We start from the raw sequence: 12,093 nt of genomic DNA, 5'->3' as shown, positions 1-12,093 counted from the left end.
TGGTGGTAGTACTTTAATACTTCTACCACGAGCTTGATGTCTCTGCATGTGAGATACTTCCTGTGTGGAGGTGAGCTGTAGTCCTGACTCAGCGTGTTGTCACTGCAAACACCTGCTGCCTCCAGCGTGTGTGTGTGTGTGTGTGTGTGTGTGTGTGTGTGTGTGTGTGTGTGTGTCTCTCGGGGAGTCCTTGGGCGTTTCCTCTCTGCTCAACTGTTTGTTTATGTGTGTTTTTAGTGTGTTTTTATGGACATGAAGCTCTGTGTGTGTGTGTGTGTGTGTGTGTGTGTGTGTGATTGTGTGTGTGTGTGTGTGTGTGTTCATGTGATTGTGTGTGTAGTCGGCTTCGTCTATTTATAATTTATGACAATATGTAACTCATTAATTAAACATATTTTTGATATTCACAACATTTAACGATAAAATACTGGAATAAATTAAAACTGCAGCTTTTTCCTCAACAAATATTCACCATATTGTTTGATACCTGTAGCAACAGGATTGTAGCGGACAAATCCCTAAAATATGATGATAATAATAATGATGAGTTGATAATTATGAGAGCAACATGAGACGTTTGTAAAATGAAAGGTTCTTAATTGATAAAATGAAAGTCAGTTTGTGACGTTTAGGAGCCTCAATCTCAGAAAATAGAACCATGTTCCCATAAGCCCCTTTTTAGTTTTGTATTTATTCATTTTTTTTCCCCGTCATTAATACACAAACTTTTCTATTTCAGCCAATAGCAATGAATGTCATTGAATTTGTTTCTACTATCAACATTTGAAATGATGAAGGCGTTTCAAATGACAAGGTAGTACAAAACAATGTCAGTGAATGAGTTTAGCTGCCTTGCTCAACAGCGACTGAGGGAGGAGAGGGCTCTACTGTTCATGTGTGAACCAGCATCTTTATATTCTGTGTCATGACTAACATCTGGCTCGTCCCACATACGATCAGTACTGTCTGTCTTTAGAAATATTAAGACAGACAGACAGACAGACAGACAGACAGACAGACAGACAGACAGACAGACAGACAGACAGACAGACAGACAGGCAGGCAGGCAGACAGACAGACAGAGAGACAGACAGACAGACAGACAGACAGACAGACAGACAGACAGACAGACAGACAGACATGATGGTATGATCTTTTGTTTTTTCAACTTCTCTCTTTGTCACTATTGATCTCTTTCTCCTGAAGTCCTTCCTCTCACTAAAAACACTTCTTTTTACTGTCTCTCTCTCCTTTTCTCTCTCTCTCTCTCTCTCTCTAGTGTTGCAGTGTGGAAACAATAAAATCAACTCTGTTTCCTTTTTAGGTGTTGGATAAATGCAACTCTCATCTCTCTCTCTCTCTCTCTCTCTCTACTTTTTTATTAATGTCACTCCTTATCGTTCTCACTCTTTTCTTCAGATTTCTGTCATGCCTCTCTCTCTCTCTCTCTCTCTCTCTCTCTCTACTGTATATGGTCATGGAGGCTCGGCCCGGCTGTTTCTGCACAAACAGACTGGAGCTGATTCAGTTGTGCTCTGACTCTGCAGTTCAGTATTGGTACAAAAGTATGTGGACACCTAAACATGTCTTATGCAATGCTTCATCTTCTGGTTCTGCAGCCTTCACTCTCCTGGCTTCAGTCTCTGTGCAGAGATCGTCTCCCATCGATCCACAGGAGCGTCAGTGAGGTCTGAATGTCAGTCGGTGTTGGATGAGGTTGATGTCAGAGCTCTGTGCAGAACGTAGTCATGGTGACGTCACCCATTGGTTTGTGGACTACCGTTATGAAGCCACGAGGCATTTTGGCAATCGCCATATTGATTTTTTTGCAACCAGTGAACAGGGAGTCTCCATATATGGACTGAGGAGGAGTGACGTAGAGGGCTATACGTAGAGGGCTACACCAGAGACGTATACGTCTCTGGTGTCGACCTGTCAATCAGTGTAGCCCCGCCCCTAAAGCATCCCCTGCTTTATGGTCTGTTTGACTCTAAATGGAGCATCATTTACTAAATGAACATCATGCTGTATTGAAGAAGACTTGAAACTAGAGATTGAGACCATAAACTCATGTTTACAATGTTTACTGAGGGAATAAATCAAGAGAGAAGTAGAGTCATTTTCTCATAGACTTCTATACAACCAGAGGAGTCGCCCCCTGGTGGACAGGAGAGAGAATGCAGCTTTAAAGATACTTCTGGTTGACGCATTGTTAAAACATGAAAAAGAGTGACGTGTAATAAAAGTTTTACTAGCATAAACTCTAACGTGTATTTCAGGATGAAGTACTTTAAGTGTTTTATTATCTTCATTGTAGTTCGTGTTTTCAGAAGTTTATATTTCTTAGCAACAGTATTTCAAATAGTAGGTTTTTTTTATCTGCTGTCTGGGTCAAACAGACAATAGTTTAACTTGTTTATGTGATTCAGAGCGCTTGACGTCAGAGGTTTCATCTTGGCCTCTCGCTAAACTGCTGTGATATAAAACATGTTGTCAGGCGCTGTGTGTGTGTGTGTGTGTGTGTGTGTTAGTGTGTGTGTGTTAGTGTGTGTGTGTGTGTTTGGAACAGGAAACCTCTTCATAGTTACACCGACTCTCTCTGAGCGGTTTCTAACGGCTTGTGGCTCTAGAAGAAGTCTGAGTCATCCTCTCTTTTCTTTGCCTCTATTTAAGGATCTTCATCCCTCCTTCCTCATCAACGGCTGCTTCATTCCTCTCAGAATAAAGAGGGATGTTTTGTTGCTTCTTTACAACCTGAATTTTGATAGTTTCATACCCTGTTTCTATTAGTAATAACAACACTGAACTCCAAAAAAGTGTGACGTGTTTCAAGAAACACGCAAAAGTAAATCCCAATTTGTAAACATCCATTCATTAGAACCTGCAATAACTTGTTTTTTCTTGGTTAATTAATTATACACATCATCATTAATCACAGGGCATTAATTACAACGTTTTTTCCACCTGACTAAGTGATTAACACGAGTGATTCCTCAACAGTTTTGTCTCGTTGACCCTCAAAATCAAGCAATGTCCACTTGTGATGTCTTCAACTGAAGATCTGTTTTGTTTTCTTCCAGTATTGTTTCATTTAAAGGATTTTCAGAAACCCAAAGAGGTTTTGAGCGCAGCACTACCCAAGAAAAAAAAGCACATATTTGAGAAAAATCTGAAAAGAAAAAACTTTCCTTATGTGTGACATAATCCACAATGTGTCTCCAATCTTAACAAATCCCTTTTTTACCTAAACCTCACAAAACCTCAACCAAAGAGTTGGATTTATTTTCCATAAGTGATTTATAGCAGTTTTAGACAGCAAAATCATGCAGTGTTGTCGAATAATGTCTGAGGAAACTGAAAACGATGTCGCCTGGTTTGTTTGACGTTTGCCGAATTGAAGGACGCTTGTTTTTTAAATTGTTTCTACAAAAAATTCTGTCATATTGAGATTGTATTGGTCCTCTGAAGGGGAATCTATATCAAACAGGTTTTCTGAATGGTGTCTGACGTGCAGTTCACGCAAATGAAGCCAGGTTCCTGGAGGACGTTCGTTAGCTAGCTAGAAAACAAATGGTTATAAATACAACGGATGTTAATAGATGTTGTTTAATATTCAGCAATTACTGATGATGATACTGACACGTTCAAAGACTCCTCCGCTCGTTACCTGCATTCAGTCTTTTTACTTCCTGATCAATGATTTGCTTTCGTAAGATACCTACAATGGGTCCATTGTCCTTCTAAAGAGCATATGGTTATTTTATTTAGAGGACTTGTTGTCCTCTGGATAAAGGTAGATATCAGAACCTTAAATACTCTCATTTGACAGAGTTTATCTTGTAGTTTTCATATTGTAGCTTCTAACCAGACTGATTGATCGGATAGAGAGAATCTAAATGAACTCGCCCTTTCTATTTGACTCCTCTTTCCCGATAAGTTCCCAATAAAGTCAACAAGACGTTTGGTTGCTGAGTGAGTGTCACTTTAAGAAGTTACTATGTTGAGGACAAGGTCAGACCTCCCTCCATTCCTCCCTCTTGTCTCTTCTTCCTCTCTGCAGGACCGTTAGCTTCCCTACCAGAGATGTTAATTAGCTCCATGTGCCTTGCTTCACGCTACCAGAAACACACACACACACACACACACACACACACACACACACACACACACACACACACACACACACACACACACACACACACACACACACACGGTGCTGACCAGTCACCGATGACGTCCGTGCCCACAGTCGGATGTGTTGATCCGAGCCAGTTAGTCACATGTACGTGTGTTTAAGAAGGATTTGTCAAGTCCGCCGTGCAAACAGCTTTTTCCCGTGTTTGACAAATCTGCTGCAGGTTTAGTGTCACTCAGGACGGTTTCACTCTGATTCCTTCTGGATCAGTTTTTCTTACTTAGTCATCCTGTAGTTTCAGCTACAGTTTTCACAACTTTTCTGTCTGTGTGAGTGTTTGAGAATGAATATTTGCTTATTTTATGAAGGAATATTTGGCATTTTTTTAGAGATGTGTGTTTAGTTAGTTTGCTTTAAAAACAATACACGCCTACGTATCCGATTATTACAGAATTTGCAAAACTAAACACCACAGTTACACAAGGGAAAAAGAAGAACATGGAACATGGATATTGAAATATGATAACACAAACAGCAAGTACAGCAGAAAAACAATGTAAACGTGTATCATTCTGGTGCCGTTTGTTAGATTATCCTCAGCTATGTAATCCATCTTTATATTTAGTTTTGTCTTATCAGGTGTTTTTGTGGTTATTAAGTCCTGCTTTGTAAGAAAAGTACATTTAGATTTAGTTTAAATACATAAACAATTGGTTAAGGAAGAACCGGATGTTTTTTCAGTTTTATTACTTATACGTGAGGAAGTTCATATTGCTTTTATGAAAAATCAAAGTTTAGTTAGTGGCGGAAAGAAAGGACACTTTTCATTCATAAAAAATACCTCTTTTGTGTCTTGTTTATGGCTCAAATTTTGTATTTTTAGATTAATAAGCTCAGAAAAATGGACTTTGATCCGGTAAGAACCTTGACGTTGCTTTTTTCGCCGTGTAATATTCACCTTCTCTCTGAAACAGTTTGGTAAAAATATTGATTTTTAATGAGATATTTTAATGTAATTAAACAAAGAAGAAACCTGCAGCATTTACAGAGATGCTGTTTTAGTTTGTTCTGTTTTCTTTCTCTTTTTTCCTCACCTACTCTTTCTCCCTTTATATCTCTTAAGTTGCTCTTCCTGTTACGTCTCCTCCTCTTCTTCTTCATCTATCTTTATCTTTCCTCTCATAGCATCTTCTCCTCTTCCTCCTTTTTACGCTCTTCGACCCAGACGATCTGGCAGAGCTTCTCCATCTAATCCTCTCATGTTGACGGGTCCTCCCTCTTTCACTTTACCAGTTTGATGGACGGCTCTTAATCAGCACAGAGAGCTCCATCGCTCCACTCAGCACTTAACAAACTGCATTACCCACGTCTCTCTCTCTCTCTCTCTCTCTCTCTCTCTCTCTCTCTCTCTCTCTCTCTCTCTCTCTCTCTCTCTCTCACTCAACAACATTACCTTTTTTTAATTTCTCTTTGGCTTTCGATTTCCGTAGAGAATAAACCTCTGGTACATCTCTCAGCTCTTAAACTACAATTCCCACGATGCATCTGTCTTTTGCTTTCTGCTCTCCTCTTTAAGTAGATGCCTCATTTCACCAAGAAAGTGTTTGTTTTACTTCTCTCGGAGTACAAGTTGGGTGGAGTTAAACACATTTATGAAACCAACAATCTAAAACAAGCACTTTTTTTCTGAAACCTCCTTTGCAAACGTGACAAGCTCCTCCCGCCTGGCGTACCCCGGAGAACAAAACACAACAATGCCAAGAATCTTTTCACAGAGAGAGCTATTGGATTCAGATGTGCTCCGTGGAAAATCTGCTGATGGCACCTTTAGGTGGCCTTGATTTATCGCTTAGCAGATCAGTCAGCAGGTTTTTAGGCGGTTAGTCGCACCGTGAATTAAGTGCATCTGCAGTACTTTGAGGTCCAAATGTATGCACACACACATGCACACACACATGCAAACTGCACCATCTGGTCCTGGTTGAGTGGAGAGAATGACGAAGCATAATGTGATCAGCTTCCCCTCTGACTGTTTTGTGTTTTCAGCTCTTAGATTGCAGATGTTTGTGGAATATATACAACATACATTGATATATATATATCAAAGTATTATGTATATATTTTCAGCCTTGTCGTTTCTCCGTCATCTCTTTCCGTTTTTTCATCTTTTGTGCATATTTGTACATATGTTTGAGCCTTAGATGTTGGGTTTTCTAGCGTTGTTGTCTTTTAAACAAAGCCCTGAAAGGTTAGAAGAACCCTGGTGCAACATCTTGCATTCGTAACAATGGACATGCTTTATTCTATGCAGGGACTTTTTGTGGGCTCCAGTATTACCAGTAGGTACTACTTTATTTAAATAGTATGCAAAGTAAATGTCTTTCTCTCTGTGTTTTTCTCTGGCAGGTGATATCACACAGAAGGGCTATGAGAAGAAGAGATCCAAGCTGATTGGAGCCTTCTTCCCTCAAGCTCCAGGTAACACCGGCTCTCCTTCACCTCTTCAATGCAGCGCCTTCTATTGTAAATGTCAGCTTTTTTTCTCAAATACATAACCTAACCTTGTTTTATATTTGAAAAGGAACAATGTGCATCAATCAACATTCAACAAAAGTAAATGGACTTTTTAAGTAGTTAGCTAAAAAGGCTATAGTTTTCATCGGCTGATGTTGTTTTTTAGGCAAACCTGGAATAATAAAAATAATACAAACAATACAATAGTAGAAATTGTACTGCATTGTGGAAAAGAGCAACACAATCCATATATAAGTACAGTACATATGAGTACAGTCACTTTTATATTGTAATATATATATTCATATTGTGATTTATGGAACAATATATGCAAGAAAATGGCCCAAAAATGATTATTTCTTCGTATATTATTTCAAAAACCAATCAGATTTTCTTCCAGTAAACTAGATTATGACATGTTCCTATGTAAGCATGTACCATCCTCTGATACAAACAGAAACAATTTGGTGTGAAATCTTTTTGTGATGGACTTTCCTTTTTCTTTCCTTTTAAACCTTCAAAATTGGAAAATCCTCTGGATACTTTGTCCATGTTATGAGGATGTTTTTGCAGAAAATTCAAAACAAATCATGTAAGATTTTGGATTATTCTCAGAAAGCAGCCAGTATTTGTTTTGTTTTTTGGACCCTGCAGACCAGAAAACCCATTTATTTATTGAGTTGTTTTGGTATTTGTCCATTAGAGGGTTTCTTCTGAAGGACCTTCATATTGGATATGTGTTTTGATTCTGGTCTTGATACATTTAATAAATCCTCACCAGTTGAGTTGTTTTTGGGGTAACGCAACACAGATGGATGTTATTGAGTCCGACCTCAAAGGATCTAAAAGTCCATTTGGCAGGAAGACGCCTCTGAAGGACGGGACTGGAGCGTCACTGGAGACCAGCAGACACACTGGCACTGCCAAAGCTATTACAGGAATATGTGTGTGTGTTTGTGTGTCTGTGTGTGTGTGTGTGTGTGTGGGTGGGGGGGGGGGGGATATCAGGAAGTGCATTATGGGAAGGAATGAAGGGTGTGGGATGGGGAAAATGTGTGGTATTCACATCCAGGCCCAGTGGGGGTCGTCCCTAGTTCGCTATGGGGGGAACCGGATGACACACACACACACACACACACACACACACACACACACACACACACACACACACACACACACACACACACACACACACACACACACACACACACACACTTCCCCGGTGATGTATTTCAGCTGGTAATCTGCTCTGCACTCTACACAGTTGGGCTAATATGGTTTGATTAAAGCGTTTACAGATTTCAAAGTCGGTGGATTTCCCACGGTTACCCAGATTAACACGGTTTTCACATTATAGATTAGGTTCAGTTTACTCAGAGGGGACTTTGATATCATGAGATCCAGAACGCCGTCCTTTCAATATCAGCCCAAAAAAATTATTTTTTAATTCATTTTAATACATTATTTCAATTGTAGTATAGTAATCTAGTTATTGTTAATTTTTGTACTTTTATAGTGTTGTTATCCCCTTATTTGTTATTTTTTCTACTTGGCAATAACTGCCAATATTCCTTAGTATTCTTTTCCGTGCTAGAGCAGGTCTTTGGTACGGAGTAAGAGTGTTTTTAGTGTATTTAAACATAGTAAAACATGTGGGAACTACACTCGGCGGGTGTTTGGTGTTACTTTTTACAGTCGGGTGTTTGAGGTGCTCGAGGTTGTCCACTTCATCCGTCTCTGCTCTTTATTGGATTTAGTGTCTTTCTTCCTGTAGTGGCTGACGGAAAGGGAATGAATGAGAGGCCTGCATTGATTTTCCTTTAAGGATTCACTGTGTGTGACTGGAGTGTTTGTTGTAAGGAGCATCAGTTGGATTGGGAATAACCGGGGAATTAACATGATGTCGGATGGATTATTTATTTACTGAATGACAGCTAACTAATTGTATTTTCCCAACAGTGGCTGTATACAAAAAGTCATCCATGTCACATCTAGGAGTTTTAAAACATACATTAAAGAAGAAGTGTACTTCCATTTATAGAAACATAGATCATGTGAACTTACTGTTAGTTAACACGTTCTTGATATACTTACTCAGTATAAACTCAGTGTTTTGGCTGATGCTCCTAACTAGAAGGATTTCTGATGACAGACTCCATATTTTTGTAGTTTTACTTTGACCATCCCTGTGGCAGCAAAGAAAAGTCAAAGAATCACCAAAGTCAGTAGGATTCATCCTCCGGGGACCATGAATATCTGTACTAAATTAAGCACCAATCCATTTAGTATATGTAGAGATATTTCACAGGTACTTCAAAACTTTGACTATCTGGTGCCAGCACAGGAAAAGTCAAAGGATCACCAAATTCAAGAGAAGTTATCCTCGGGGGCTTTGAATATCTCAACCAAATTTAAATGCAGTCCATCTAAGAGTTGTTAAACTGCCATTGAAATCACTAAAATTGTCAATATTCTTTATTTTTCCTCTGACTGATTTATAAATGGACAAACAAAGAACAATCTGCAGGCAAAATAGGTCAAGATGAGAAGAAACAAGAGGGACAAAGACATTTTTAAAGAGGAAGTAGAACGAGTCAGGATGGGGGGAAATCCATCCATCCATCCACCCAGACTCCCCAGAGGATACAGCGAAGGTATTTCCCAGATCTGTCGTTTATTGCAGCGCTGGCTGGTAGTCGTTATATGGTCGGCTAATCAACTTTTAGCTTCCCTCCCGAGCAGCAGCGATGCTCTGAGAGCTCTAATGAAGACGGACGAGGGCGGAAGTGTGACGCTGAGATGGATGCTCATAGATCAGCAGCTCCGGAGCGGTCGTAGCTGTTGGTAACAGGGTGGTTATTATCATCAGACGTATTGATTGGTGTGTAGGGAGGTTGTTTTTTTACTCTGTGTGTGTGTGTGTGTGTGTGTGTGTGTGTGTGTGTGTGTGTGTGTGTGTGTGTGTGTGTGTGTGTGTGTGTGTGTGTGTGTGTGTGTGTGTGTGTGTGTGTGTGTGTGTGTGTGTGTGTGTGTGTGTGTGTGTGGCATACGGGTGTATATATCTACCTCAGTGTCTGCATCTCACATGGCGTCTAAAATCCTTAATATGTTTGTAGTTTTGCAATCAACTGCGTTTTTCTTTATATTCTATCAACTGTGTTTATTTGTAGATCTTCAAGATCTCATTTTGTGTTGTTGAACAGTCTGTGCGGTCTTCGTGTGTGACTCTGCCCAAAAAATGAATGATATATAGTATATAAAAAAATCATATAAAATACTGTCTAACTGTCTCGGTAAAAAAAAAAGCATTGTGGTGAAATAACTGCACTTGTTTCCAATACAAACTGAATTTTATTGAAGGAAGCAAATTTATTGAATGAAGTGTGATTTCCTAGACAGTGTGTGTAAGTGTGTTTTACATGCCTTGTGGGGACATCAATCTAGGTACACAGTCGCATTGCGGGGACTCGCCAAATGCACGCCCCCACAACTTAAATCGTTACATTTTAGACTTGGTTTAAGGTTGGGGTAAGTCTCCTGGAAACGAATATAAGTCTTTGTATGTCCCTCAAAGTCATGAACACACGACTCTGTGTTTTCTGGCTGGTTTTTACTTGCTGAGTTAGGATGTTTGATTTATTTTTTTAAGGTCAAGGGTTATCAAAGTCTGACGCTGTGAGCCCACCTCACACAAAATTGTGATAACACCCCCCTCTTCCAACCTTACAATTTATGTTTACATTTTGGCAAACTAGCAACATTTAAAGTATGCAGAATTATGTATTGTATTGTATGTTCAGACAACTATCATTGATGCTGAAAAAATTTTAAAACGCGATGATTCTCAGCCAAGTTCTGTTGTTATAAGAAGTTCTTTCTTTAATAATAGCTTTTGATTGCGATGGTGATTTGAGGTAATTATATCCCAGAGGAGTGTTCGTCACACTGAATCTAAAGATGTGTGTGAAACGTCTGTGTGTTTGTGAATTTTTAAGAAAATTGCGTCAATGGGGCAGCTAAAGGATTTGAAAGCAGCTTAATTGCGTCTGTGAGCTGTGAGTCACGTCCTCTGCTGTTTGAGCTTCTTACTGTGTCGTTAAAGGAACAAATCAGCCGCCAAACTGCAATAACTAACCTGTATTTGAAGGTCTCAGCCTCCAAATTCTTTTGTCATGGATCAATGATTTGCCTACAAAAATAAGCAAAAATGTGTGAACAAAAAGAAAGAGTACACAAGAAATATACCTAAGTTTTTAGGATTATTCATTTCAGAATGGAAACATATAAAGGCTTTAAATTAAACCTGATCCTTTCCATTCCAGGAATGGACCCGTCCATGGGCCAGGAGAGGAGAGCCCCGGTCACCCCGTCCTCGTCCTCCCGGTACCACCGCCGGCGGTCTTCTGGCTCCAGAGATGAACGTTACCGATCAGGTGGGACATTTTGTCTTCATGTCTGTAGATCTGTTCTTTGTCTTTCTATCAACTCTTTACTAACATAGACGCATAGAGGACACAGAGTTGATATCATCAGCGTTTTAATGTTCAACGTTTTCCATAGAAATTAGTTAATTAGCTTTGTTAATCACCTCATTAGCATAGTGGGTCATGTGTGATAACTTAAGCAGGACCTGGTGACATTTTTTTAATTTTACTTCTTTCCAATAAAGCGAAGATGTGATTGTAATATAGTATATAGAGTTATCTGCATAACTTTGCATATCAATAAGGAAAACGAGTCCATATTACTATCGCATCTTAATTCTTAATATATCCACCACTTTTACACATCAGAATCTGATCAATTGTCTCCAATGGTTGTGGTAAGACTTCACTGGGCAGGGGAGGGTCGCTACAAAGTTGCATTATGGGAAATGTAGGATCCAGTGCCTTGGAGCTTGACCCAAGCCGTCTTCTCATATGAACTCCAGACGTTGTCCACTTTCACACATGCAGAACACAACAGGAGACTGCTTTCTTACCACAGACTGTATATAAGAAGTGGATGTAGTCGTCGTTACGTCATCCATTGGTTTTTACGACTTGCGTTTTTGAAGCCTCGAATTTGCCGATTTGGCTGTCGCCATCTTGGCTTTTTGCAACCAGTGGACAGAAGTGACCATTTTTGGACTGAGGAGGAGTGACGTAGAGACGCTGTATACGTCTCTGGTAGCGACCTGTCATCACAAGATAGCCCCGCCCTAAAGCATCCCTGCTTTATGGTCTATTTGACTCTAAATTGGACCATCATTTATTAAATTGGACATAACAAAGACTTTAAGGAGCTGGCAGAGTTAAGTCTGGTTAATATCCGGTACAAATGCTTCAGACATTTTCTTTCTCACATGCAGCTCCTCCAGATAATGTCTAGAAAAGTTAAAGGGTTGCAGTGCATGTTTGAAAAAGACTCTATACTAGTGACTAAAAGTCAGAATATATCGACCA

The 12,093-nt window shown here is 39.6% G+C and overlaps 1 protein-coding gene across 1 annotated transcript in view; it reads left to right on the top strand.

Annotated features, from left to right (window-relative positions):
• Window positions 1-12,093, top strand: part of LOC129113352 (disco-interacting protein 2 homolog C-like) — a 165,466-nt gene that overhangs the window by 88,072 nt on the left and 65,301 nt on the right. Inside the window, 2 exon segments of the mRNA XM_054625592.1 lie at window positions 6,542-6,613; window positions 10,972-11,082. Of these exon segments, the coding sequence (XP_054481567.1) occupies window positions 6,542-6,613; window positions 10,972-11,082 (183 nt within the window).

Source organism: Anoplopoma fimbria, chromosome 3 (assembly GCF_027596085.1).
Source record: "Anoplopoma fimbria isolate UVic2021 breed Golden Eagle Sablefish chromosome 3, Afim_UVic_2022, whole genome shotgun sequence".
NCBI classification, from domain to species: domain Eukaryota; kingdom Metazoa; phylum Chordata; class Actinopteri; order Perciformes; family Anoplopomatidae; genus Anoplopoma; species Anoplopoma fimbria.
Note: the sequence above shows the minus strand (reverse complement) of the source record. Positions and strands in the feature narration are given on the sequence as shown.